The 25,148-nt window shown below is 37.7% G+C and overlaps 1 protein-coding gene across 11 annotated transcripts in view; it reads left to right on the forward strand.

The window, feature by feature from the left end:
- The first annotated feature begins 3,620 nt into the window (after positions 1-3,620).
- gdpd5b (glycerophosphodiester phosphodiesterase domain containing 5b) overlaps positions 3,621-25,148 on the forward strand; it is a 35,083-nt gene continuing 13,555 nt past the window's right edge. For 8 of the 11 annotated variants that reach the window (XR_013787999.1, XR_013788000.1, XR_013788001.1 and 5 more), the window contains exons 1-3: positions 3,621-3,963; positions 18,143-18,317; positions 24,310-24,413. Coding sequence is in view for 2 of the 11 variants with exons in the window: in XM_079481211.1 (XP_079337337.1) it covers positions 18,201-18,317; positions 24,310-24,413 (221 nt within the window). In the remaining 9 variants the exon portion in view is untranslated. Of the gene's footprint in view, positions 3,964-13,915; positions 14,006-18,142; positions 18,318-24,309; positions 24,414-25,148 lie in introns of all 11 variants that reach the window. The other 3 variants (XR_013788006.1, XM_079481212.1, XR_013788007.1) reach the window with 2 other exon arrangements.

Consider the following 25,148-nt stretch of genomic DNA (forward strand, 5'->3'; position numbering starts at 1 on the left):
TTTGCATAACTTTTCAATAATATTAATAAAAGCAATCTTGTTTTTTGGTAATCTTGAAAAATCCCTTGATAAAAAGCACCAAGACTCTTTTTAAATAAAATATATAAGTTTCCCTTAAGTATATGAATTTCTGCTATTTAGTTCTAAATGTTAGAAAGACACAATAATTAGCGTTTTGTTCAATGATCACCTGTGTGTGGTATGTGCTTCTCAAACATTGAGAATGACAATCTGGTGTTTACAGGAGAATCTTTTAAAACAGCTCAGTTCCTCCAACTCTTCAATCCAGTCCTGCAAGTATCAGATTTATATCGCTTATTGCTCCCTGAATTCTTTGTAAATCGCTTTGGATAAAAGCGTTTGTTAAATGACTAAATGTAAATGTGCATAAGTGTGAAATGCAAACATCTGTCGAAATGTCCTCAAGGAACCACAAACATTTGCACAAAGAAGTCAGTGGTTTATGGGTAGGGCTAAGGGGACTGCAGATGGGCTGTGCTTAACATGTATGATGTAAGACACGAAGAGTGTTACTTCTTATGCTGATGTAACTTTGTGCTACATTGCAAATGCATTAGTTTTTTTTATTAAAACTGTGAAATATTAAATTGTAGTTAGATCAATCTAATTCATTGCAAGCTAAACTGTTTGTATAAAACATATTTATTTACATCAGGCTTTACCATTTCCAAGTTCATTCTAGTAATGGTAATTTAACTGTATTGCACAAATTACTTATTTCGTCATATAGATCTGACCCTAAAGCCTCTTTGTTTTAAAAAAAGACTTTTGGTTCAAACGTGGCTAATGGATTTCTCAACCGATCACATGTGCTTGCAAGGAGCGATGCATTTACAAGATAAAGTTAAAAACTAAAAAAAGTTTAAAGTTTTAAAAAAGAAAGCTTAAAAACAAATAAAATTAATCTATTACATAACTTGAGCATAGATGCGACCCTATTACACATACTTTTACACTAGAGGGGCTACCCGTTTAACCCCAGGCCCTATGAATACTTGCAATGGCCTTGTCAAGTCTCCCATAAAAAAGACAAATCACAAATGAGATTTAGTAAATATCTCAGTAATTTCAATGAGATTACACGGAGACCCCAAAATCTCACAAATGTCCCCGTTAAAGTTTCAGAAGAGATCACAACAATCACAAACTCAAGTCAATATGATTGAAGATATAAAAAAAGTTAAATCCAGATTATTTCACCCATTCAATCTACATTCTGCCTACAGCTTTAAACTCTTATGCCCAGTTTCACAGACAAGTCTTAAATCCTAGATTAATATGAACATTTTAGTAATTTAACTTAATTTAAATATCCTAATTTAACTAATGCCCAGTCCTGGCTTTAGCTATCCTGGTCCAGGAAACAGCCCCTGCCCCTTAATGTTTTAACAATTATCTCGTTTTGACATTTGTGACTAAATTATTATCTGTTCATAGCCACCTGTACATTAATGTTTATAGTATATAGCCATCTGTATATATTGTTCATAGTACATACCTACTGTCATATTTTCATAGAACATGCCCACTGTATAATATTTTCCTAATATTGTATTCTGTATTTATTCACTGTATATCCTGCACTTGCTAATTGCACTTCTGATTAGACCTAAACTACATTTCGTTACACTGTACTTGTATATGTGTAATGACAATAAAGTTTAATCTAATCTAAAAAAATACACCAAGGAGATCTACACAGCATACATGCTGTATAAACTGAAGCATATTAAACCTTAAAGACTTAAAAACTGTGATCTAATCCCGTCAGTAACTAAAATGACCTGGTCCCTCTGTTCAGTGGTGCATTAGATCATCCAAATGATGTCATACTTAAAGAGAAAAGGTTTTGACCGTACGAGAAGCAGTGCCCTCCAGTGGCCAGTGGCCTCTGGCTTCAGTCTGTTGCACTAGTGTACAGGAGTGGACAAGAGGGAATTGACAGTGCCCTCAGCCACTCCTACTAATTGAGGGCACAATGATTCATTCTCGAGCCCATAATCCTGTTTCAAAGGTAATTATTTAGATAACTTCGCCCTTGTATTCGAAACAAAGTTGTAAAACTGAAAACTTACTTTTTAGCGTCAACCACTAGATGGCGAACAAAGAAAGCAGTTGTGTCAGACTCAAACAGCCACTGGCTTCTGTAGAAAACTAGTTTCTTGCATTTTACCCTGGTTTTTAAATGAAATTATTAGCCTAATTTTAACCTTTTGTGTATGTTCCTTTTAGCAGACATTTGTATAAAATTGCACTTATATGGCGAGTAAAGGTGCATGCATTTCCACAAAAAGAAGGTCATTGAAGGAAAATTCCTCATGACCTCATGAGCAGCAATCAGTGAGCTTTGTACTGGTACTGGCATTTGGTATTTGAGAGGCCTCATGCTGTATCCTTGGAGTCCAAATAGTTTCTCAAAATGTTTATCTGTTTCCTAGTGACTGAGTTGAAATAACATCCACTATCTAGAGTACATGTAATCTAATGAGTCAACTAAAGTGGACCAAGACAAACACTCAACTGTATCAAAATGTTTTAAGTTAGAATCTGTTCAGGGAGTCACAATGCTTAGATTGTCACTTTATTCGTATAATGTAAACGCAGTGACTTTTACAGTGGAATTTAGAGATAAATGAGAAGGTTTTTTTTGACATATCAGGGGAAGCAACTATCCTGCAACCTAGGCAAGAGTGCCCACGGACAATTACTCACTTCTGAGGATCACTGAAGTTTGTATGTGTCTGTGATGTAAGACAATCTAACGTAAACTTCATAAACCACATGCTGACAAAAGCTAAACAGTCCAAGAATAAATCTACATGTTGAAATTTGGATGTGTTTTGCAGCTATTTCATGCAGAGCTACCGCTATCTGCACAGCTGAGGATTCTTTTCAGAAGGAAGTGCAGAAGAAAGTGCACACATGGTGCAAATATACATGAAGATAGAAAAAAATTGAATTAAATAAAAACATGCACTATACACAAAAAGTGAAAAAGACAAAAACACAGATGTGATATTTACAGGTTTAGCCTATTGTTTCTTACAATGTACAGTTTCCAGATGCTATGTGCTATGTGCAAGTGTGCAATGCGCAATGTGGTGGACAGTATTAAGTAAGTGCTTTTAATTGTTCAGGCTGAGTATAGGGGAAAAAACTGTTCTTGTGTCTGGTGGTCAGTGCTCTGTAGCGCCGGCCAGATGGCAACAGTTCGAAGAGGGAGTGAGCTGGGTGAGTGGGTTCCAAAGGGATTTTCTCAGCCGTTTTTCTCACTCTGGAGGTGTATAGATCTTGGGGGTGAGGCGGGGGGCACCAAAAATCCTTTCAGCAGTCCTGACTGTTCGTGGAAGTGTCTTAATGTCTGATTTAGTAGCTGAACCAAACCAGACAGTTTTAAATTGTAATTTATATTTTAATGAAAAAATAGTAAAAAAATGGATAGAATGCCAGAATGAACTATTCGATTTGTTAAATAATGCAAATATGCAATCAAATAAAACAAATTGGACAGTAAGGAGCGAAAGCATTTTTCATATCTTACAGTAGGGAGCACAATAAGACAGAACACCAATTAGCCACGCCCATAATATATCAACCCCGCCCATAACCAATCTTTAGCGCTGCTGCCGTCTCACACACACTCACTACCATAAGCGCGTGCACAGGTACATCGTTTGCTGTCAACACAAAGAGCCCAAAAGCACAGCAAATAAACAGCTGTTTTTGTACTTCAGATACTTTTTATTGTTTCGTCTGTCGCATCTCGCATCTGGGGAGGCAGTATTTTTTTATATTCGCTTATACTTTTTATATATTCATCGACTGAGTGTACGGGTTGTGTTACGGGTTACCTGTCCCGTTAGGTGTGGAAGAGACGCGTAGAGGAAACGTTACTCAAACTTCACCTGCTGAAACACCAGAAGGCAAACGCGTCTAGAGAGGGTAAGAAATCTTGTAAATAAGTCTAAAAGCCATGGTTTTATTGTAGTAAAAGTGTAACAGCCATGATTTTGTTGAGGATTTTATTGCCGTTTTCTATGACCATAGTTTTGCTACAAATTCCACGTTGAACTATGGCGAGACAGTTGTACATTTGTTAAACCGTAGTTCATGTTGTAAAACCACGGTTTATGGACGTAAGGGGTGCTCTTTCGTTTACGGTAAACAAACCACCTTTATGATAACGTTGTTGTATTAATATTAGGGCATTTATTTAAAAGTGATGAAAATTCTGTCATCATTACTCACTGTCGAGTTGTTCCAAGTGTGTTTTGATTTCTTTGTTCTGATGAACACAGAGAAAGTTACTTGGAAGAATGCTTGTAACCAAACATATCTCAACACCTAACTTACCATAGTAAGAAAGAAACAATGGTAGTCAAAATCGTCCCAGAACTGTTTGCTGTCCTAAATTCTTCAAAACGTCTCCTTTTGAGTTCAACAGAACAAAGAAATGATGAAGTAAATGTTCCTAATATGGGAGCACAAAGAGTGTTGAGATATGTTTGGTTGGATATCTTTCTCTGTGTTCATCGGAACAAAGAAATATTTTGTACCTCATCTGTAAGTGAGTGAGAACTTTGGATAAAAGCGTCTGCTAAATGACTAAATGTAAAATATAAATGTAAATCTATAGACATTTGAAACAACTCGAGGGGAGTTATCGATGACAGAATTTTCATTTTTGGGTCAAGTATGTACCGTGCTAATATTAAAAAATTGTTGACACATTTGGAAATTCAAATCTGGATCCTTAATGCCTTTATGATGTGCAGGAAATGCACTGAATGTGTTAAATAGCAGTTTATTAACAGACCTTATTGACTTGTATAGATTTTGTAAACAGGGTTGTATTGTATGTTTCCCTGCACCTGTGCGGTTACACCCGTTCGGGTAATGCCAGGTGACATGAGCGCATCTGCGTCTCCCTCTGTTTAATGCAAGTGTATGGCACAACGTGATTTAACCAAGCTGAGCCTATCAAAGCATCCTGAATCAAAACCCTTACTCTTGGAGTAACGCTTCGTTTAACCGATCATATCCATAACTATCTCAAACTCTAACTGCACTCCTAACAGGGTGTGGTTCTGAATAATAAAAGATTGGTGAACGGAATGTTGCTGCATGTCCAACAAAACAATGTTAATTTAGGAAAATGTTGCATCAGATTGTTGAATTTGTAAAATCATAATGTACATCAGATACGCTCAGGTAAGGGTTGCCCGTTGACCTTATAGTTATCAATGTATTATGCAAGGTATTGAAAGTAAGGGAGTCATATTTGTCCATTGGTATGTTATTCATGTTGAAAGACCTTTGTGTTGCCGTTACCAATATAACTTTATGAGCTGTTTTTCTTCTTAAAGTCATAAGCCTCCTCCTCTTATGTAATCGCTGTCTATTAAGTGTCACACATATAGGTCAATAAACTCTACTTGAATTTATACTGCCTTGTTTATCTCTAAAAGCATTTAAGAGAAAGCATCTGTTAGCCGACTATAAAAAGGATCACTGCTGCCCAAACTGGGTCTCCAGTAATCAAGCATGGTGGGTGTAACGTTAAATTATCTGTCCTTATCATAAGAGACCCGGGTGATGCTGTGTGGCGACCTCTTATTATTGTCAGACTTGTGAGAGCTGAGCAATGTGCTGTCTATGATTAGTCCATCCCCCTCCCACATGTCAAGGAATAATGGAGGAGATCTTGGGACGCAAAGCTCAGTGTAACATTAATGGACCAAATGACATGCACCCTATTAAAAAACGGCATTTGATTGGGTAATGGGCATGTTTTGAAACTAGGGGCTGGTGGCACAAGCTACATACAATTTAAAATGAATATAAACTTGGTTTGTGTCAGGCAGCCACCATGTGTTTTGTGCCAGTAATAACTGGCTGCGTAGAGTGTGAATGAATAGCTTTATTATACTATCATTTGTTTAAGGTAGCATGCATACATTTCATTGTAAATGTGTGTAAAATCTGGGTCAGGTCTGAAGCAAAACCAGTTAGAACCATTGCATCACACTAAACACTGCATATCCAATGAGATTCTTGAAGTGTATGTTCGAAGCCGCCCACTATGTTTATTGGCTGCGCATTTCCTGTAGCCAGAGAGATTATGGAACCTGTGCTTACTGCCTCAGGGTTTAAGGTCTTGAAAGAGTTAAGTCTATTAAGGCCTTCATTTCCACCAGAACAATGTTCCTTCTATGTCTGCATGCCTTTGTCAGGTGCTGTTATTCAGAGAAATGTATCTGCACCTACTGTATGATTAAAGTCCAGTGCGGAAAACAAAATTCATCTCATCAGTCCCCTGGACTTCATCACTAGAGGTTGTTCCGATTTGATTTTAGACTAATCTTGTGCGTTCAGCATTAGAATTCAAGAGGGCATTGGGTTTAGCTGGATGGAGAACGTGCCAAGCCCAGCATCTCTCTGTTTGGAGAGAGTAAAGCCATCTGAGCACAGTATGTTTTTCATGGTTTGTTGTTAGTTTTGATTTATCCCTTGTGTGTAGGAAGTGTTAAGTCTTTAATTTTTGTCACATGGCGTTTCATACATGCATCATAATAGATTTTTGAGTTTTAAATATATTCCACGTTTGTGTTTACTTGCATAAAGTGTGTTTTGGACGAAGATGAAACAGCCTTCGTAACACGAAAGGGGGTTAGTGTACCATAGGAGTGCATTCTAACCAAAGAAAGAAGATTTACAGTCAGTCTATTAGTTGGCTGGGGAAGAATGATTATTTACAGAGCATCCCTGAGTGATGTGATGTCTTAAGCTCAATTACTTTATTGAATAAATGATGGGGGATTGAATTAGCCAAAGTTGATCTTTTAAAAACGTTGCTTTTCTACATCAGCACCGTGATGAATGGGGTGAGTTTGGATGCCTGGTGGAACGTAAAACGGGGCTGTATGTTAACTTTTTTGCATATAGTACCGGTTCTACAGATTTTTAAAGTTTCGTAGCACAAGTATACATCTGTTATCAAGTGCACGTTATCACATAAATAGACAGGCAACTGAAAAAGAACATTAACGTTATACAAATGGATTAATTGGGGCCATATCGTTTTTGTTTTATTTAAACCAAATTTGTTTTTCCTTTTTAATTTGATTGAGTTTTGTATTTTCGATGCTCTAAATATATTTGTCCATAAAAATACTGTGTACTATAGTATTTACTACAGTAGACTGCAGTAAAATGATTGTGTACTATAGCATATTTGAACATTACTATACTATAGTGTTTTCTATAGTTTATACATTAATTGCAAGTTAATTATTTTATCATCTGGTTCAAATTAAGCTGACTTTTATTTTGGCGGGTGGTCGCGAAGACGCTTGAGCTTGTGTGACAGTGGCTTCACACAATAGTGAACAACTCTGTGAATGAAGTTCATGTGTTCATGTCCTTGTATAGCAAGAAACAGACGATTCACGAGTGTCACGCTGGTTACATGTTAAAGTGTGCAACTAATTCACTCATAGACACGCAGAGCAGGCAGATATTTAAATAGTAGAATTCTGCTTCATGTTTTCCCACATTGCACAGATCATAGGGCTCTAGACAAGTTTTAATCGCAAAATGAAAAAAAATAATGGTGCCCTGTTAGTTAACCTCACACACGAACAAGCACAACGACAAACGCACTTCACACAAACAAGGAGCTCTGTCTAATGCACCTACCAAACTGTGTCGCACGCGTGCTACACTATAAAACATTTTCGTTGCACAGACCGCTTTTCTCGTAGCAAGTGCGACATGCAAGAGAAAGCTTATTTGACTGTTTGACACTGGCCATATTTGTCCTTGCTAGTTATTTTGGGAAAATAATTGTTATATTGCAAAATTTAAGAACTTTTTAAAACAAATGTCCTTGAGCAATTTACTTGCTGGTCATCGTTGCTTGGTCAGTTGTATAGTTTTGTTTAGCTTCCTGATTGGTGGATGAAGCTCTCCTTAAGTCTCCTTAAGTTCATACTTGCAAACTCGCTGTGTACAGTGTAAAACTAGCGAACAAACAGAAAACAGGAGAGAGACAAAGGGAGCAATTATGGCGCCTACAGAGTAAGATCGATCATATTAGGCAGATAAATACTAAAGTTCAAAATTCCAATTCAGAAGACTGCACACACAGCCTGTCCTGTGTCATACTCGCGCGTCTCTGCCCATGCGGTGCATTTCCCTGACGAGACATTTACAGTTGACATGCACACACGTACTGTTTCGTTATGCACATTTATACCTGAGTCGGCTCTACACCACAAGTCTCCACAAGCGCATCTGGCAATATGGAGGAGGCTTGACGCACACGTGCACCCTGTGTCATCTCACGCCTGGCTTCGCATTTCAAACAAATGTAAATTTTACATAACTGTTTTGCTAATTTCACTTGGGTGAAATGAAACATTCAGCACATTTTCTACTTGTTTTTAAAATGTCAAATAAGGAATAAATCGGCCTATGTTACCTATGTGGCCTACTATTCTAATAGTTCAATAAAACAATAGAACATTTTATGGATCTAAGGGTTATAATGGGAGTTGTATTTGTTTAAATGGAAACTATAATGGTGTACGCTGGTTTTGGATTCTATTGATGTGATGTTATCTGGCAGCTGGAACCAACAGAACCACAGTAATTCCTATTTAAAAAATGGTCAAAACACACCACAAAAAATTATTTTGTAAAGGTTTTAATGGAAACAATTAGGATTTCCGTAATGGGTTTTATTGTTTTCTTTCAGCAGGGTAGCTATACCCATACTGTGCTGCACCCTTTGACAATAATGAGCTGAAGCTTGACTTAAAATTAAAATGTCTGTCAAAAAAATCACAATTAGATATTTTCCCCAAATTAAACGACACTACTTAAACCAAAATAGCTTTAAATCAAGTAATTTTTACCTTTAAAGGGACAGTTTGGCCTAAAAATAAAATATATACCCACCCTCGAGTTATTCCAAATCTGATGAACACAGAAAGATATTTGGAGGAATGCTTGTAACCAAACAGTTCTTGGCCACAATTGACTACCATCGTAGGAAAAATAGCAATGGTAGTAAAAAGTGCCCCGGAACGCTTTCCGATAAATTTATTAAAATACTTTCTTTTGTGTTCAACAGAACAAAAAAAAGCAAGTTTTCCTACTATGGAAGTCAATAATGGCCAAGAACGGTTTGGTTACAAGCATTCTTCAAAATATCTTCTCTGTGTTCATCAGAACAAAGAAAAAGGGATAATGTAAGTACACAACTGCATGAAATACAGCATATCACACCGTGCAAGTGTATTTTGGATAATTCATAACAAAATAATTACATATTTTCCTTTAATATATTAATAAACCCATAAATGACAGTATAGGCAAACCATGATGTAGGGAGTAACGCATTTCTAAATGTTTTATTTTTGTTCTCTGTATCTCAAATTCTGAAATCTACTACTTGTCCTTAAACTATGGGGTGGGTTGTAACAGTGGTAGAATTATTGAAAAAATGTTCAATCTTGTGTGATATTACTGCATAGTTTTGTCAAATTAAGCCATACATGGTCCTTGTTGTGTAACGTTTAAAGTGTTTTATTGTCTGATCCTGTGTATGTTATCAAAATGAACGAGAGAACTGCTTCACAACATGTCTCTTCTATCATTTAACATCCATTAACATGATTGCAAGTGAAATCTTCTAAAATGTAATTTCCTTATGAGACTTACAGCTTCTGCTGTCACCTCAGGGCTGTGGTGGCCCTGTACAATAGCGATTTAACCCCTGTCGCTAATTTCTAATTGGTTAAATGAATGGTGTTGAAAAACTTCCCCTGTTGGGTTTTTAAAGTATGTGTCTTCTAAAGAGACAGCAGGTGAAACGATGACAGAGCATCTAACAACTTTGTTCAGGCTACCTTGGTAGAGGAGCTATATTTATCCCAAATCTATTACGGTGCCAATCAATCACCACAAGGCCTTCCTTCAAGTTCCCATGGCTCAACATTCTGCAGAATTTCTTTCTTACTGAAGATGTCCTGTCTTTTGCCTGGAGGAGCAGATGAAAACTGTGTGCTTGATCTGTCCACCCAAGAGGATAAATACCTTCAGTGAATGAAAAATGAATAAGGAAACTTACAGGACAAGGCAAGTTCTTTAACGGTTCTCTGTGATTATGGTAGCCGTTATTAACTGACTGTCTATTTGTCATTTCATGACGGGAAATGAGAGACATTTTGGTTTCAATTATTTATGATAGAAATGTGGCACCAGGCTTGTGTCCATAAACCAGCCTGTAATTAATTTAGATGGTGGAGGCTGTAGGAAAGATGTACAGATAATAAACTGTGCTTCAGTGTTAAAATCCGCAGAGCATTTCCTTCAACCGCTTGAATAAGAAATGAATGGGTGTATCATATTTAATTATTTCGTAGGAAAACAGCCATTTTGTTTTTCCTTGGGGCCCATTAGTGCCATGCGGATCTATAATTAATTCTTCATTCTTGAAGCTTGTCTGTCTAATGATTTAAGTTTTTAACGCTTGAAAACAGGTCTTTCTCAGTCTTTGTTTTGTTGTTTATACATTTCCACAGCAGTCACATTGTTTATGTAGAATGTAATTCTCAAGCATTATCTGTTGGCTTATTTCCAATGTCTTGACATACAAGTAATGACTTGGTTGTAAACATTGTCTGTCTGTTTGTTTGTTTATTATATATGCCCACAGCTTTGTAAGGATTACCAAACATCGTATAGATAAATACACATCAGTAATTTTGTGCTATGTCTGCATCTTACAACAATTGAAGTAAGAGATTTCCACATCAGCATTCTGCTGTGCATTAGCATTCAGAGCAGGTGCATCACACTTTTCTTGGATAAAATTGATCGATGTCTGAAATCGAATAGACATTCATGTTTTTGTCAATTTCTGTCACCAAGAATAAACGTAATTGGGTTTGAGCTGTTTTTCCTTTGCTTGGATAGTTTTATTCAAGAAGCCTAAGGTCAATGCACAAAGCGATAGCTGTGTAAGGATCAATCGTTTTTTGTTATAATGCTGTTTTTGATACCATTGAGACATCAATCTCTTGTGTGTGTTATGGATTAGGCATTGGCCCGAAAACCGATTTCAAGGTAAACCGAGGTTTGAAAGGGTCAAGATTTCAAAACCACAAAATATTCTGTGATACCGAGGTATACACAAAAACAAATAATTAAGTAATGAAATGTTTCATGTTTAGGCCTAATATATGGGCTATGATTATTACATATGAAATTTGTTTTGTAATTGCAATACTGTGAAACCATGACACTTTTGCTAAAGGTTATCATACTGTCAAAATCCTGGATGTATGATCAATATTGGTCCAACAAATGCCAGTGGTTATTGAGTTTTGTTGGGTCAGTGTGGTGTTCCTTCCTTTTGGTGTTGTTGTAGTAGTGTTAAAATCATAGCCATGTTGTCAAATTCCAAATTCAACAGCCAACATTAGAATTGAAATGAAAAGAATTGTTTACATAATGTCTGCTGAGGCTGTCCCTAATATTCATGTTCCAAATGTGGGTGAACAACATAAGAGTTGGTAAAGACTAGACTATTCAATTTTGTGTCAATGTTTTATTTTCTGTTGAATAAATTAGAACACAAAATTGCAAATTGTAGTTAAATGGTCTTCCATTGCTTTATTTATGTCTACATTGGTTGGCGCAAATCTGAACTCAGTGTGGTCATTGTAAATTCCAGACTGAAATGTTTTAAGACAAATGGTCTAAATCTGTGATGAAACACTCACACCCTCATTATAAGGGATGTTTCTTGCTAGGGATTTGGCAGTTTTAAGTAAACAGACAGTAACTGTAAGAGGGAGGTATAGTGGAGATGCTAGCACAGCATTGGATTGAGTTCAATTGGGAGGAAGATGTCCAAACAACCTGCTAACAAACAACCTGTCAGGGCATGACAGAGTTTCATTACTATACCCTTCCCCCCGGTAATATAGATGCATTGATTGATATCTTCAAAGAGATTGAGAACAGCAACAGTAAAATACGTGAAATAACATTATGATACCATTGCTGTGTTCCAATTCGCAATGAAGTCAAACCAGAGGCTACGTACATGCGTTCTTTGGTCTTACTATATTTTAATACCATTATATATTCGAGTCATTGGATGAAAACCCAAATTTTTCTGTGTTTAAGTTCTATAATCGGGTCCCCGGTGCATCTAGCAACCCAGAAAATGTGAAAAACGAGGTTGATTTATAGGTTGATTTATAGGTTGATTTATAGGTTGATTTATAGGTTGATTTATAGGTTTTTTATATTTGGGATTTTAAAAACAAGTAGAAGTCGTGTTGAATGTAATTTTACCTGAGTGAAGTTCCTATAGTTTTTAACTAGGAAAAGCAATCAGGTTGAATAGAATTTGTGTTTGTTTTAAACAGAGTTAACAACTTCAACATGAGTTTACATTTGTCAGAGTTTCCTAGCATCACTGTAAGCATACATACCCCAGGTAGATGGAGCAACAAGAGATGAACTACAGTGCACCTTTTTGTCTATGCAGTACATGTTATGTGTCCGTGCGTGTGCAGTCAGGAGATATGAGAGATGCGCTTCTGTCAGCAGAGACACCCGTGTACTATGGTGGACCCACATGCGAGTATAAACAAGCTGTGAAAAAACGGCTGTGCGTGCTCACATTTACATATTTACTTGTGGCTTTGAGTGTACTGATGGCTGTGACGTTATTGCCTGCGTCACAGGAAACAGATCGGCTTGGAATCGGCGAGACGTGAGACTAACTGACCGGCCGGCCCCCAGTCCCAGCCAATAATGCTAAATAACAGCTGATTCAATCGGTACACCGGTGCACCTCAAGTATAGACACACAAACATTCTTCAAAATAGCATATTTTGTGTTCTGCAAAAGAAAGTCAAACAGGTTTGAAATGACAAGAGGGTGAGTTATTGATGCCAGAATAAAACATTTTTGGGTGAACTATCCCTGCTGAGAAAAAACATACTTTATAATCCTGTAAATTGATCAGCTTTGGCATCTTGCCACAGAATAATAGCTTAACGTCCGCCACCATTCCCTGCAGCAAAGACTCGATTGTTGTCATTTTCTGCAATTGTCTCCTCACTTGTCAGAGAGCAATTGCAGTAATTTGTAGTGCATCAGTTTGAGAAGCCCTTGTTATTTCTTTGAATAACTCACCCAGCTGACCCTGGTACACTGACATCTAGTAATGGCTCACAGCCTTGTTTGTCTTCAGGACGTCAACTCACTTTTATCATCATCAGTGTTGGGTGTAACTTGTTACTAAGTAACTAGTTACTCTAATTTCAATACTTTTTTAATCACTTTTCTATTACTTTTGAGGTAATTGCTGTTTTATGGGGAATTGACATAAAAATTCAAGCTTTCCTGTAGCTCAGTGGTAAGAGCGTGGCGCTAACAACTCCAAAGGTGTTGGGTTTGATCCCAGGGGATTGCACATATAGCATTACCCCATACATTTGTTTCTATGTAAGTCGCTTTGGATAAAAGCGTCTGCCAAATGCATAAATGTAAATTTAAATTAAAAGTCAAATTTTTTAATTATTATTTCCTTGCACTGTACTTGTATGTGTGTAATGACAATAAATTGAATCAAATCAAATCAAAATAATATATATAAATATAATTCTCACATTTTAAATACTTTGTATTTGTAATACTACTTTATATATTTCTAAATTATTTATTTAAATGAATTAGAAGAGGTGATTCATGTCTGTCCTTGAATCACTTTACTTATTAAGGTTGATATAAGTAATTAGTAATAGCCTTGTTACGACTTTTACTTCACGACTTTACTTCAAGTTCGAACGTCTTCTCTGTGTGCAGCCAGGGCCCGCGAAGAGCTCCGGCGACTCCGATTCAGGGACCTCACTAACCCATGTGATTGGTAGGAGGGACGTGCGGTGTGTTTAAAGGGTAGGAACTTAATCGACGAGGGCTCAAGACCTGCTCCTGCTGGGAATTCCTTGTTCGTGGGAAACAGTTGCAATCCCCGGTCACCATCACCTCAGGAGTTCCTCAGGGCTCTATTTAAGCTCCCTTACTTTTTTCACCTTACATGCTAGCATTAGGGTAAATTTCTAGGAAACATGGAATATCTTTTAATTTGCGGATGACACTCAAATCTATTTCCCCTATACAAGAATGATATAGAAACATTGCTTGCATGCTTTGCAGATGTAAATATCGGATGTTGGATTTCAAATAATTTTCTGCATTTAAATGGTGGAAAAACCGAAGCTATTGTCTTTGGACGCTCTGCGGGTAAAGGACTACAGAATGTCAACTGTGGACTATTAAATTCTTATTTTAGAGATTTTAGATTTAGCTTTTGACAGACTTGTGGCACTGGTGACGTCACAAACTAATGGGCACATTTGTGACATCATCACATTGTGTTTGCGTCGTGTTGGTGTTAGCACTTGATATATGTTTTTCTTCTACTCTCTGATCCGTCACATTATACTGAATTTTACAACTAAGTGCCATTAGCCGTCACTCTTAACTGCTGCTAAAATCCTGATTTATAAACGCAACATCATCGGACAAAATCACAATCTACATTAAAGAGCAGCTATATGCTGCTTTTTCCTTTCTCAACAATGTGTTGCTGCATTGTGAACGCTTCTTTGATTTTTAAATGCAAGCACACTACATGGAGCATACTACATGCGCAGATAAGAGGCAGAGGACTTGCGCACACATTGAGCTAATTGGAAGAGAGTGCATGTGAACATAGAAACGCGCATGCAGCAAAGCGGCATGTACGCCAAACAAGTCAGGAAAGAGAGAAGACGTGGAAGCGCTGTTTATCCACAAGTCCATCGATCACAGATACAGTCGTAAAGAATTACAAAATGTAACATCAAATATACTTGGGCGGCCATTAATGTACCTGGGCGGACAGCCTAAGTAATTGAATTGTATGGGAAACACTGTTTAAGACACTGGATGTAGATCAGCTCTGTTTTAGCTTCCTCTCTGCTTAAGATAACTGAATGATTCAATGATACTGTGTTTTTGCAGTAGGCTTAGGAAAGAGAACTCCTGTCTCTTCTGCTTCAAGTTGCTTAAGACTTAAATTGCTGAACTGTTTCCCGTTATGGAGGCTGCTTGACACTGTTTGCTGGAAATAGGAAATGAGGCAGCAGAAAGGAGAATAATATTCCTAAACTCGCCCAGTGAACCAGCTCGCATTCAAATTTGTATTTTGGGAAATGCTGTGACTTTGTGTCTCGACTCTTACTGAAAGACATTCAGACAATTTTGTACTGTTGCTCGGATCAATTGATGTCAAATTTAAACCCACAATTTAATTTTCAATGTCTAAGAGTGAATCTTAGTTCCTTCTAAAGTACAGTTTCACCGGATGATTAATAAGAGAACTGGTAGATGTACAAGGTTGTGTAGACTATCACCAGTGTCTGTCTATTAAAAATTGACTTCACCCTGGTTTTCATTTTCTGAAGGGTCAGATGAGACGACGCACAGCTGACGACTGCATTTCATCACCTGTTCATAACAACAGTGACTAATCATAATTATTGTGACCTCTAGCATTATTGACTTTATAAACCTGAGCCATCTAATGTTTGGATGGGTTTTATTAAATATACACAATGCACAGTGACTTATTCTTATTTTGTGTACAGAGTGTTTTGCATGTACTCTTAATAACAATATGAATTTGTGAACTTCCCACAATGAATGCTCATTGCTCTCTGATTCTTTCCACATTGACTGTGCTGTAATGTAGCCTTTCACCTGTGTTTTAGTGTGCGGCCAGATCAAATTAGCCCTGAAATGATCCCACCGGCTATTCAGATTACTGCTACTCTCTAGATGTGCCACAAACCCAGCAGTAAATCTACAGTAGGAGGTCCTGAATTATTTAGCAGCTCTCCAAACTGGATTCTGTCCTCAACATGGGCGTGCTGTAACAGCTGCTTGTCCTCAGTTAGCAAGAACTGACAGCCAGTTTACGATTTATTAACACATTTAAAGCACACATTTTGTCATTTGGTCATATGTAGTACAACCTTGAAAAAGCAATTTTAGCTTTTTCATATCTTTTTGTTTACACAATTACCTTGGATGGACATGTGGCCTTGTTTTTTCTAAAACAGATTAGCTGATGCTTGTACAACAGTGTCTCGCGCCTGACCTTCATTGTAGGTCATTGCATGTTTATTCTTTTTGAAATGAAAGAAAATGGAGAGTGTAAGTTTTATTCCCTTCAGATGTCTTGCACCTTGTCTACACCAGATGCAACCAGTCGCGTACAATTATGATTGGTTCTAATGCGTTCTATTGTCTTTGATTGTGTCATGTTGCGCAGCGCCACGTCTTGTGTAGACACGGTGTTATGCTATGCTACGTTCACACTAAACGCGTATTAAATAGTAAATATTACAAAGTGCTTAAAATGTAATTCCATGCAGTGTGTAATGTCGCTCTGTGTGAATGTAAGCAGTCCGCAAAATTGTAATTCTGAAAGTGAACGAATAACCAAGTTATTGGTTTGGTAAAAAAGGAGTCGACTCTCAATCACGCGAACGAGTTGTCTGCCGTTCTAATTTCAGTTCAGGGTCAGATTTGTTTTACTCTGTGTAATACCCGCCTACTTTCCATTTGCAACACTTGACGCGGTAGACCAATCACAGCAGAGTAGACCATCTGACCAATCAGATCAGAATAGGCTGACAGAAAGGAGGGATTAGACAGATGAATCGCCAAACAAATCATTTCAGTGTCAGTCAAGAAGTAAGGTAACAATAACTGCCTATTATTAGAAAATGAAAGTGTTTTTTGCGGACATATGAAGACACTCCCCATTGTGCGATGCTTTACACATTACTCCCGTGAAAATAACCAACAATTATAGTAATAGGAACGCAATTTGGTGTGAATGCAGCATTAGTGTTTCTTAACATGTAGGAGGGTTCTGTGACATTTACACGACGCCCTGATGACGGAACTAACTCCCATTGTCCTGCTGGGTGGATTAATAACCGGATATGCCTCTCACCAGTGCACTGCAAATAGATGGCTGCTGGTGGTCTCTGTTCTCTGCCTGATGTCCCTCATTACCATTTGGGCTTTTTGCGCTTGCATTTCCTGTATTTTTGTATTTCCCCGTTGCTTATTTATGTTAATGAAAAAGCTCCGTCGTTACATGAGAATGTTTTGGCTGATTCTGTAGACGCCCTGGTTTGCCCGATAAGAGGTTTAGTCCCTCTCCTGCAGTGACTGATAACCAGTAGACAATATCTGCGCTGAAACTGCAGGAATGTGAATTAACTCTCTTGAGAAATTCAGTAATGATTACTAGAAGCATTCTGCAAATTTGGCATCAGACAGACATGAGAGTGTTGGAGTGTACAGTAGAGTTTTACTGGCAGATGACTGTCAAGCAGACAGACAGACAAAATTGTGTGGCTGTCAGGTTTAGAAGTTGCTGTTGTAGACGGTTTCATCGCTGGCCCGAATTTAACTTCCTGTCTGTGTTTGCTGATCAGTCTGGCTAGTGGCTAATAATAATTAATTTATATTAATATTTTACTGAACGATCATTTTATTAAAGAAACAATTTGTTAAATTGTATTGTTTATTAACTGTATTAAATAAACAAATTGGGTTGTGTAGTCGCATTTAAGTTTAGCCAAGTAACTGTTCTTCCAAAAATAAAACTGAAAGAAAGGCATTCAACTTGCTAGCTAATGTAACTTACTTATTTTTTCTTTTGCTTGTTATCAAAAATACCTAGCAGGAACTATTCTTTGCAGATGTGTACAGGGAGTTAAGTTTGGGCCACAAACGCGTGCATGTGCAGTAACGTTTGTTTATGTTGTTGCTTTGAAACAGTCTATATTGACCGTCTATACAGATCCAAAAGCTCCGGTGCAGCATTGCACAATGACAAATAGACCCTTAGTTCTCCTCACCTCCCCTTATATGATTTATGGGTGTGTCAGCTATTTTAGGTAGCGTCACATGGCAGTAATGCTAATGTGCTGTTTATTTATGCAGTGCTGTGTTGCTGTGTGTCTGCAGGGTCTTTGGCCGTCACTGGGATGATATTGAGGTGGGCTGGAGACTGGATTGAAGGAGCATGGTGAAGCACCAACCTCTACAGGTCTATGAGAGACAGTTGTGTTTGTCATGTCTGACCGGGATCTACGGTTGCCGCTGGAAACGCTACCAGCGGTCACATGATGATACCACCAAGGTGAGTTACCCCATCATCACTCAAGCCACGTGTCTGATGTTCAAAGACTTTTGTTAAGCTTTCAGATTTCATGCAGACGTTCAGCACACATTTGTAGAGTAGTGGTATTCATTATTTTGATTCAACAAAGCAATTTTTTAAAATGTCTAAACAAAAGAATCCATTTAAACTGAACATGACAGTCAATGGATGGAAAAGGGCTTTTTTTAGATAAAGAAAAACGAGTAGGCGCGGTTTAAATAGCATAACATTTCTCAGAACAACCTGCAGTTATGGTAGTTGTAAGGGTTATAGGTTAACTAGGATTGGAAATTATTTCAGTCACAGGATTAGTCAGTTTCCAAGAACACGTTTCACAAAATCAAAGTTCAGAGTAGACAAGGGTCACTGTGCAGTATGGGGTCAAGAAAGAACTCGCAAGCAGTCGAAATCTCTGTTCTCTTGCCTCTTTTATTCTTTTATCTTTGTTTTGTACATAGACATGTGTGTGTCTGTGTATGAAACCACAAGTTTATTATGAAACACTAGGTTATGGGAAGGTCAGCTTTGAGTTGCCCTTGATGCAAAGGCTGTTTCAAATGAAAGAGAGCTTAATTATTAAAGCTGGTTGGTCCAGTTTTGAGATGTTACTGATTTTTATATTACATGAGGCTTAAAATTAGCTGAGAGTTGCTGAACATTATATTAGGAATCGTCTTTTTCCTTTTAGTTGCTTTTCTTTTGAAACGCTTTCGTCTGCTTCTTCAATAGACTCAGGAAACTAATGGTCTTTTACGTATTAGACCTTTTCGCCCAAGATAATGTTTCTGTGCATCAGTGCAATTGTGACATTCTTTATGTGTGTTGAAAGCGCTGCCTGCAGACTGTATGCAACGAAATAGGCCAAGAGTCCTGGAGGAGGGATGTTCTGCCTTTAGCACTACTTCTAATCAAAACATGACAGGTCTATTTAACATTACTTTTCCAGTTCTAAAATGTACATACATTAAGATAAGTTTTTTGTTAATAAATTGGTTATTTTATATTACAGGTACGTGTTGTATTGTGTATATAAGGAAACTTTTGTCACAATATGAAAACACATGTGGACATTTTTTTGCATGCTATCCAATAACCGATACACTTTTGGTTAAGTTTAAAACCTGTACTGTACTTTAATCAAACAGATAAAACTCCCTGAAGGCACAATTATAAATTGGTTTGTTTTCCTTAAGAGAGTGTTTTGCCTTGGAGCATTACTGTTTTCACGTGTGGACTTTTTAAAGGTCCCGGTGGGAGAAGATAGTTGGGGCACAATTGCATGTCAGAGATCCAGACTGTGTAAAATGAGATGAAAGCGAAAGGAGGAGATTGTGTAAAACTGGTGACACAGATTTTGACCGTAGCTTGCAGAGCAGGAGAGATGGTTGGCAGAGAAACCAAGATAAAGCTTGTAGAGATGTGTGCCGATATCTAAAGCATGACCATCTCACATTTTAGGAAAAGTCAGTAATTGTACAAATACTGGAATAACTTGAAATGTAAAAACTTTTTGATAATACAACCATTTAGGAGTGTTTATTGTCAAAATACCATAGTATGCATCTGATCACTTTGTTTGTGATGGCATGAGTTTGCTTTTCAGGCCTTTTAAAGATTCAGAATATGGTTTGACCAGGTGCATATGTGCTTGGATGCATATCTACAATCACTGGGCCGTTGGATCGATGCCTAATACAATAAAACAGGCAAAAGGTGCAGATATAGATTTCCATTTCCATTCCACATTGCCCCGGTTTCCTGTTGTTCTCTGACTCTCAGCTGCTCATACAGTGCTGTCAGCATTTTTTGGCTCTGGCTTGACAATAGGCACCAGGAGGCCTTACCCTGTCCACAGAAACAGCCTGTTCAGCTGTCTGAGCGAGAGAGAGAGAGAGAGAGAGAGACTGATACCAGAGCGCTCTATGCATCATAGCCAGTCCTGTCATGAATATAGTTAGTGTAGTTTCCGGTCACTTTTAAAAGAGATACAGGATACGCTTCATTCATTCATCAGAATTTGACCTTCGTCCCTAAACACTCTCACTCTCACTCACTAGATGGCCATCGATGATGTATGTAATGATGTATAAGATATATATTTTATTATTCGAGTGTTAAAAGCCATTCAGATTGTGTATTAACTTTATTAATTACGTGTATTAATACAACAGATAATTAGTTCTGTTGAGTTTACCTGTGTGCAGACTGGTGTCTGGTGAGTGTGAGAGTATACGTTGACAGTCTACTGTTTAAGATGTTTAGGCTAGTGAGTGCTCCACTGAAAAGAGATCCTCCTCAGTAATAATTGAGAGTTTTTCCATTTACTCATCCCTTTACTTCCAACACAAAGGGCCTGTGAATAGGCGTGTACTCGCCTCACATGGGCTCCAGCTCTGTAAAAGCAATACAGCTCACAATATAACTATACCAGCGACATAGAAGATCCAGCGGGTAGTTTTTGGAAGATCGATTGACAGAAATGCATTTTAATATACAGAATTATGTCTTCAGAGGTGTATAAAGACCTTATTATGAAGCGTATTTCTTTTTAATTACCTTAGTATTTTATTATTTAAATGATAAAAGCTCATCTCAATCAGCCTTTATTGCTGCTGCTCTGTGTGTTACTCGTAAATTACGGGAACTATTGAGGGGCTCCATGAACCGCTATTGCTGTGAAAACACTGGTTCTTTAATGTGAATTGATGCGACTGTCTCTCTCAAGGGCTCTGATCTTGCCCAGAGCAGTACGTGAGACACAACTGCCAGTGTCGCCCCCCTCGAAAACAAGTACATACATGATGCCCCCGGAGACAACCTGCAGACACGGTTGAGTACAAGTCATGTCATCCCTCAAAACACACAATTCAGCCTGTGATTTACTTTTCTGAAGGAAGGCATGTTCTCCGTTAATGTCGATTTGGTTATACTAGGACTGTTAGTTTCCCCTCTCCACGAGTCTCTCCGCTGTCCTTTGTCACACTGTGTTTTAGAATTTTGAGTACGGATGAGTGCACGTCAGCATTTAAACAGCCCTGTCAAAGGTATCTGTCGGTGAATTCTAATGCCAGCACATTTCCTAATGCCAGCAAGGTGACCTGTAACGCATCTTTTATGTGATGTTTAAACTCTCCTCGTCTGTCAGCATGAAGATTATTGTTTTACAGTAGATTTCGATTACAGTTTTGCTTCTCAAGGGATTTTGTCCTGTTCAGAAAGATTCTGTCATACTGTAACCGTATCATTAAGTGGTAATCCATCTGTAAACACAGTGGAGCTAACACGAGCAATTACATTGCCAAAAATAAATGTCCTAATGAGGTATATCCATACGGGTCAATGACGTACTTCCGCTAAAATCTCAGCCAGGCTGTTACATCCGGCGCCATATGGAACGTTTCGTTCAAGATGCACATAGGATTACGATCAACAACGTGAGTCTAATTATTCGAACACTTCGGCGTACGTCGCCATCCAAAAAGGAGAAGCACTCCATCTACATATAGAAAAAAGCAAAGTGAACTTTTGCACTTACTATAGGAATGATCACAGATGCACACAATTTTTACGTTTTCTTACTAAACACATCGATATCACTTGGTGAAAAATCCCCTTGCTGCTATGAGAGCAGAAGTGACCTAGCTGGCTGAGATTTTAGCGGAAGTACGTCATAGACCCGTATGCATATACCTCAGTAGGAAAATTATATTTTGCAATGTAATTGCTTGTGTTTGCTCCACCGTTTAAAAATATTCTTTACATCTAACTGTAGTTATAGATGAGATTACCACTGAATGATACTGTTACATTATAACCGCATCTCTCCTTTCTCACATTAGGCAGCCGGCCTCCTGTGTTCTTTGCCCTTTTCTGAGTTGGTATTTAGCAGTCAGTGGGGTTTTTCACTACAGTCTGTGCCACTAGGGAACAGATGTGTGAAGGTAAATACTTACCGTATGAATAAATCATATGATGGGGGCATGAAACCCAGGTTACATAGATGAAAATGTTATGCCTTAAAACTGAATGTGTTGGTTCAGCTTGGATTCCATGTTTGTCTAGGAAATGCAAACATGGAAGCTGTTGGCTAATTTTCATAATTGCCCCTGATCTTTGGCAGATATTGTAATGATTCTCTATATTTCAGTTTCAGATATGCCTTTTTAACTTAATGAGAATCATTAGTCAGCCACTGTAACCCTGGCATATTACCCCACTTCTGCTTATCAGTGAAAGTCCACCTCATTTACTTTAATTATAGCAGTAAAAAAAGTGCCGTGGTGCTTTGCTGGGATTGCTTAAGTGACTCATTCTACTTTACTTTTGATCTTGTTTCATCATTTTTTTAGTTCTTTATAAAAACATGTCCACGATGTCTATGATGGTTATGGCCCTGATTTAGGAGAAGTCAATTCTACGGTCTCGCAGAATTCCCCCCCTTCTTTCAGGAAATCCGCACTGAAGTGATCTTGATAGTGGCCGAGTGGCTAAAACTATGCTGATTTATATGTCCCTAATGATGTTGGTGCCCGAAAACTCAGTTGTGTTTATCACAGTCTGTACGCTACTTCCACCCCTTCCGGAAGTTTATAATGGGTTGATTTTTGACACAATGGCATTTTTATCATGTGTCAGTTTCAGTTTTTGGTATGTCATTACTAAACCATACCACTGTTGATATTTTATGACATTGCTGGAAAATCATTTGGAATCACAATAAAACATTTTCGACATTTGACCTGTTTTTGATGTTATTGATTTGATGTAATCAGACAGCCCCCGGTGCTGGTGGGAAATTCTCGGTTTAGCAGTATTAATTTATTTATATGTTTGGTCTCTGAGAATTATATCCCAAATCCTCTTTATTTCTATATTTAGGTGTTTTTGGATGATGGGTTTTAGGAATTATTACGGTTTTTCTGTGCCAAGTGGAACATTCATTTCCAACCGTGTGTATTGCCCTGTCCTCCTTATTACAGGCTGTGTCGTCTTTCTTTGTGAAGAAAATGATTTTGACGTTGCGAGTTCTTTGCAGGGAAGCTGGATTTTATTGAATTACTCCTGTCATTGCAGGTTGACTTCCTGAAGTCTGTTAAATGAAAATAAAGACAAATGCTCAAGTTTAATTGATATGTAATTTGTCTACTTTTTCAAGGAAAGCCTATCAAAGTATTAAGCAGGAACCTGTCATTTGTTTCCCAGTGTGGTTGCCGTGTCTTTCGCACTGAACCATCACATTAGATTAAAGAAGACAACCGTTAAGAGAAAGGATTGTGATTTGATTAATCCACAAAGCCATGTTTTGTCATTTCATTTTGTGCTTTTGAAAACACAAACACTTAATCGTCTGTGATGCATATAAATAGTGTTATTCTCATATGAAGGTGTTTGTATGTGTGGTTTGTTGGGTGTAGTTTAGCGTTAGGCTGAGCCAGGGGTGAGTGTAAAAAAAAGATCATGTGTGGGAAGTGCTAGCAATAAAAATGTAAGTCCATTTCAGAGAAGTTATTTATTTCTGTGTGAAGAATGCTAGTGCTTGATAAACACGTGAAGGTTGCATGGATGAATGGATTGCCTTTTTTATCGTTCTTGATGCGTTGTGAGAGAGACTATATAGCGGATCAGGCTTGAGCAACGGACTCTCCCATGCCCTGCAGAGAACAGAAGTCAAATTTCACTAATGAAACGATAATGAAGGCAAATCTCACTCTGAAGCAGCTTTATTAAACCTAATGGAGTTTCATATGGGTGCAGTCATATCCTGAGGCACTTGGAGAAATGTATATTACAGTGGATAGTAAAATTGATTTGATGACAGTTTTCCCATCTAATTACGGAGATTTATCCTTTAGCACTCTGCTTGTGTTAGATTATAAAAATAGAATTTATTACTGAAGCCGATCGACAGATCATGTGGAACCAGATTCATCTAATATGTGCTTCATCCATTTTTTGTGTTTTTCTGTTTCAGTGGGAGTGTTTGTGGTCCTTCATACTCTTCTGCACTTTTTCCTTGTTACTGGTTTGGTTTTACTTCTGGTGGGAAGCCCATAATGACTACAGCGAGTTTAACTGGTGAGTGAGCTTTATAAAATTATACTTTACAATCGAATGAGTAACACACTTCTTCAAAATCCTAAATCTTTAATTCTCCGAAGAAGCACATACAAGAACCTCATGAGCTTTCCCGAAACAAATTTAGGCTAATCCCACGCTTAATGTAATCCGCAGGTCATGAGTTCAGAGTATTCTGTTAAAACAGGTCTCATGAAACTAACAGGCTGACAGATTTTATGGTCTGTTAGAATTCTCGCTTACTACTGAATAGACTTTATCATTTAATACATAAACTGTATGTATTTTGCTGTATTACGTAACAACAACATGTATAATGTTGACATTGCATACAGTATAGCAATTGAGGGCATAATTGAGGGAAATTATAATCCCAGAAAACCAAGTTTGCTTTAAAAAAATTGGCCATCTGACGTTAAAAAACAGTTGATATTACTTTTGATGTGTCACACATGATAAAGGAAATTTGGGCGCTTGCTCTGCATTATATCGCAATTTGTTGCAGAAATGTTGTTGGCCATTCATGTATTTTATGCATACAGAAAATGTGCATACTGTCTGAATAATGCTTTCCAACATTCACACACACATAAAAAACACTCACATTTAGTTTTTTTCCAAAATGAGCTACTAAACAATGACATTTTCACAGTAATCGTGTCGTCCAGGAACCACATACTCTGTGACAATAAAGGAAATGGTTTGCTTTGTCCCTCAAGGTCGTGTTTTGATTCA

The sequence above is a fragment of the Barbatula barbatula genome, assembly GCF_947034865.1.
Source record: "Barbatula barbatula genome assembly, chromosome: 19".
Taxonomy (NCBI): domain Eukaryota; kingdom Metazoa; phylum Chordata; class Actinopteri; order Cypriniformes; family Nemacheilidae; genus Barbatula; species Barbatula barbatula.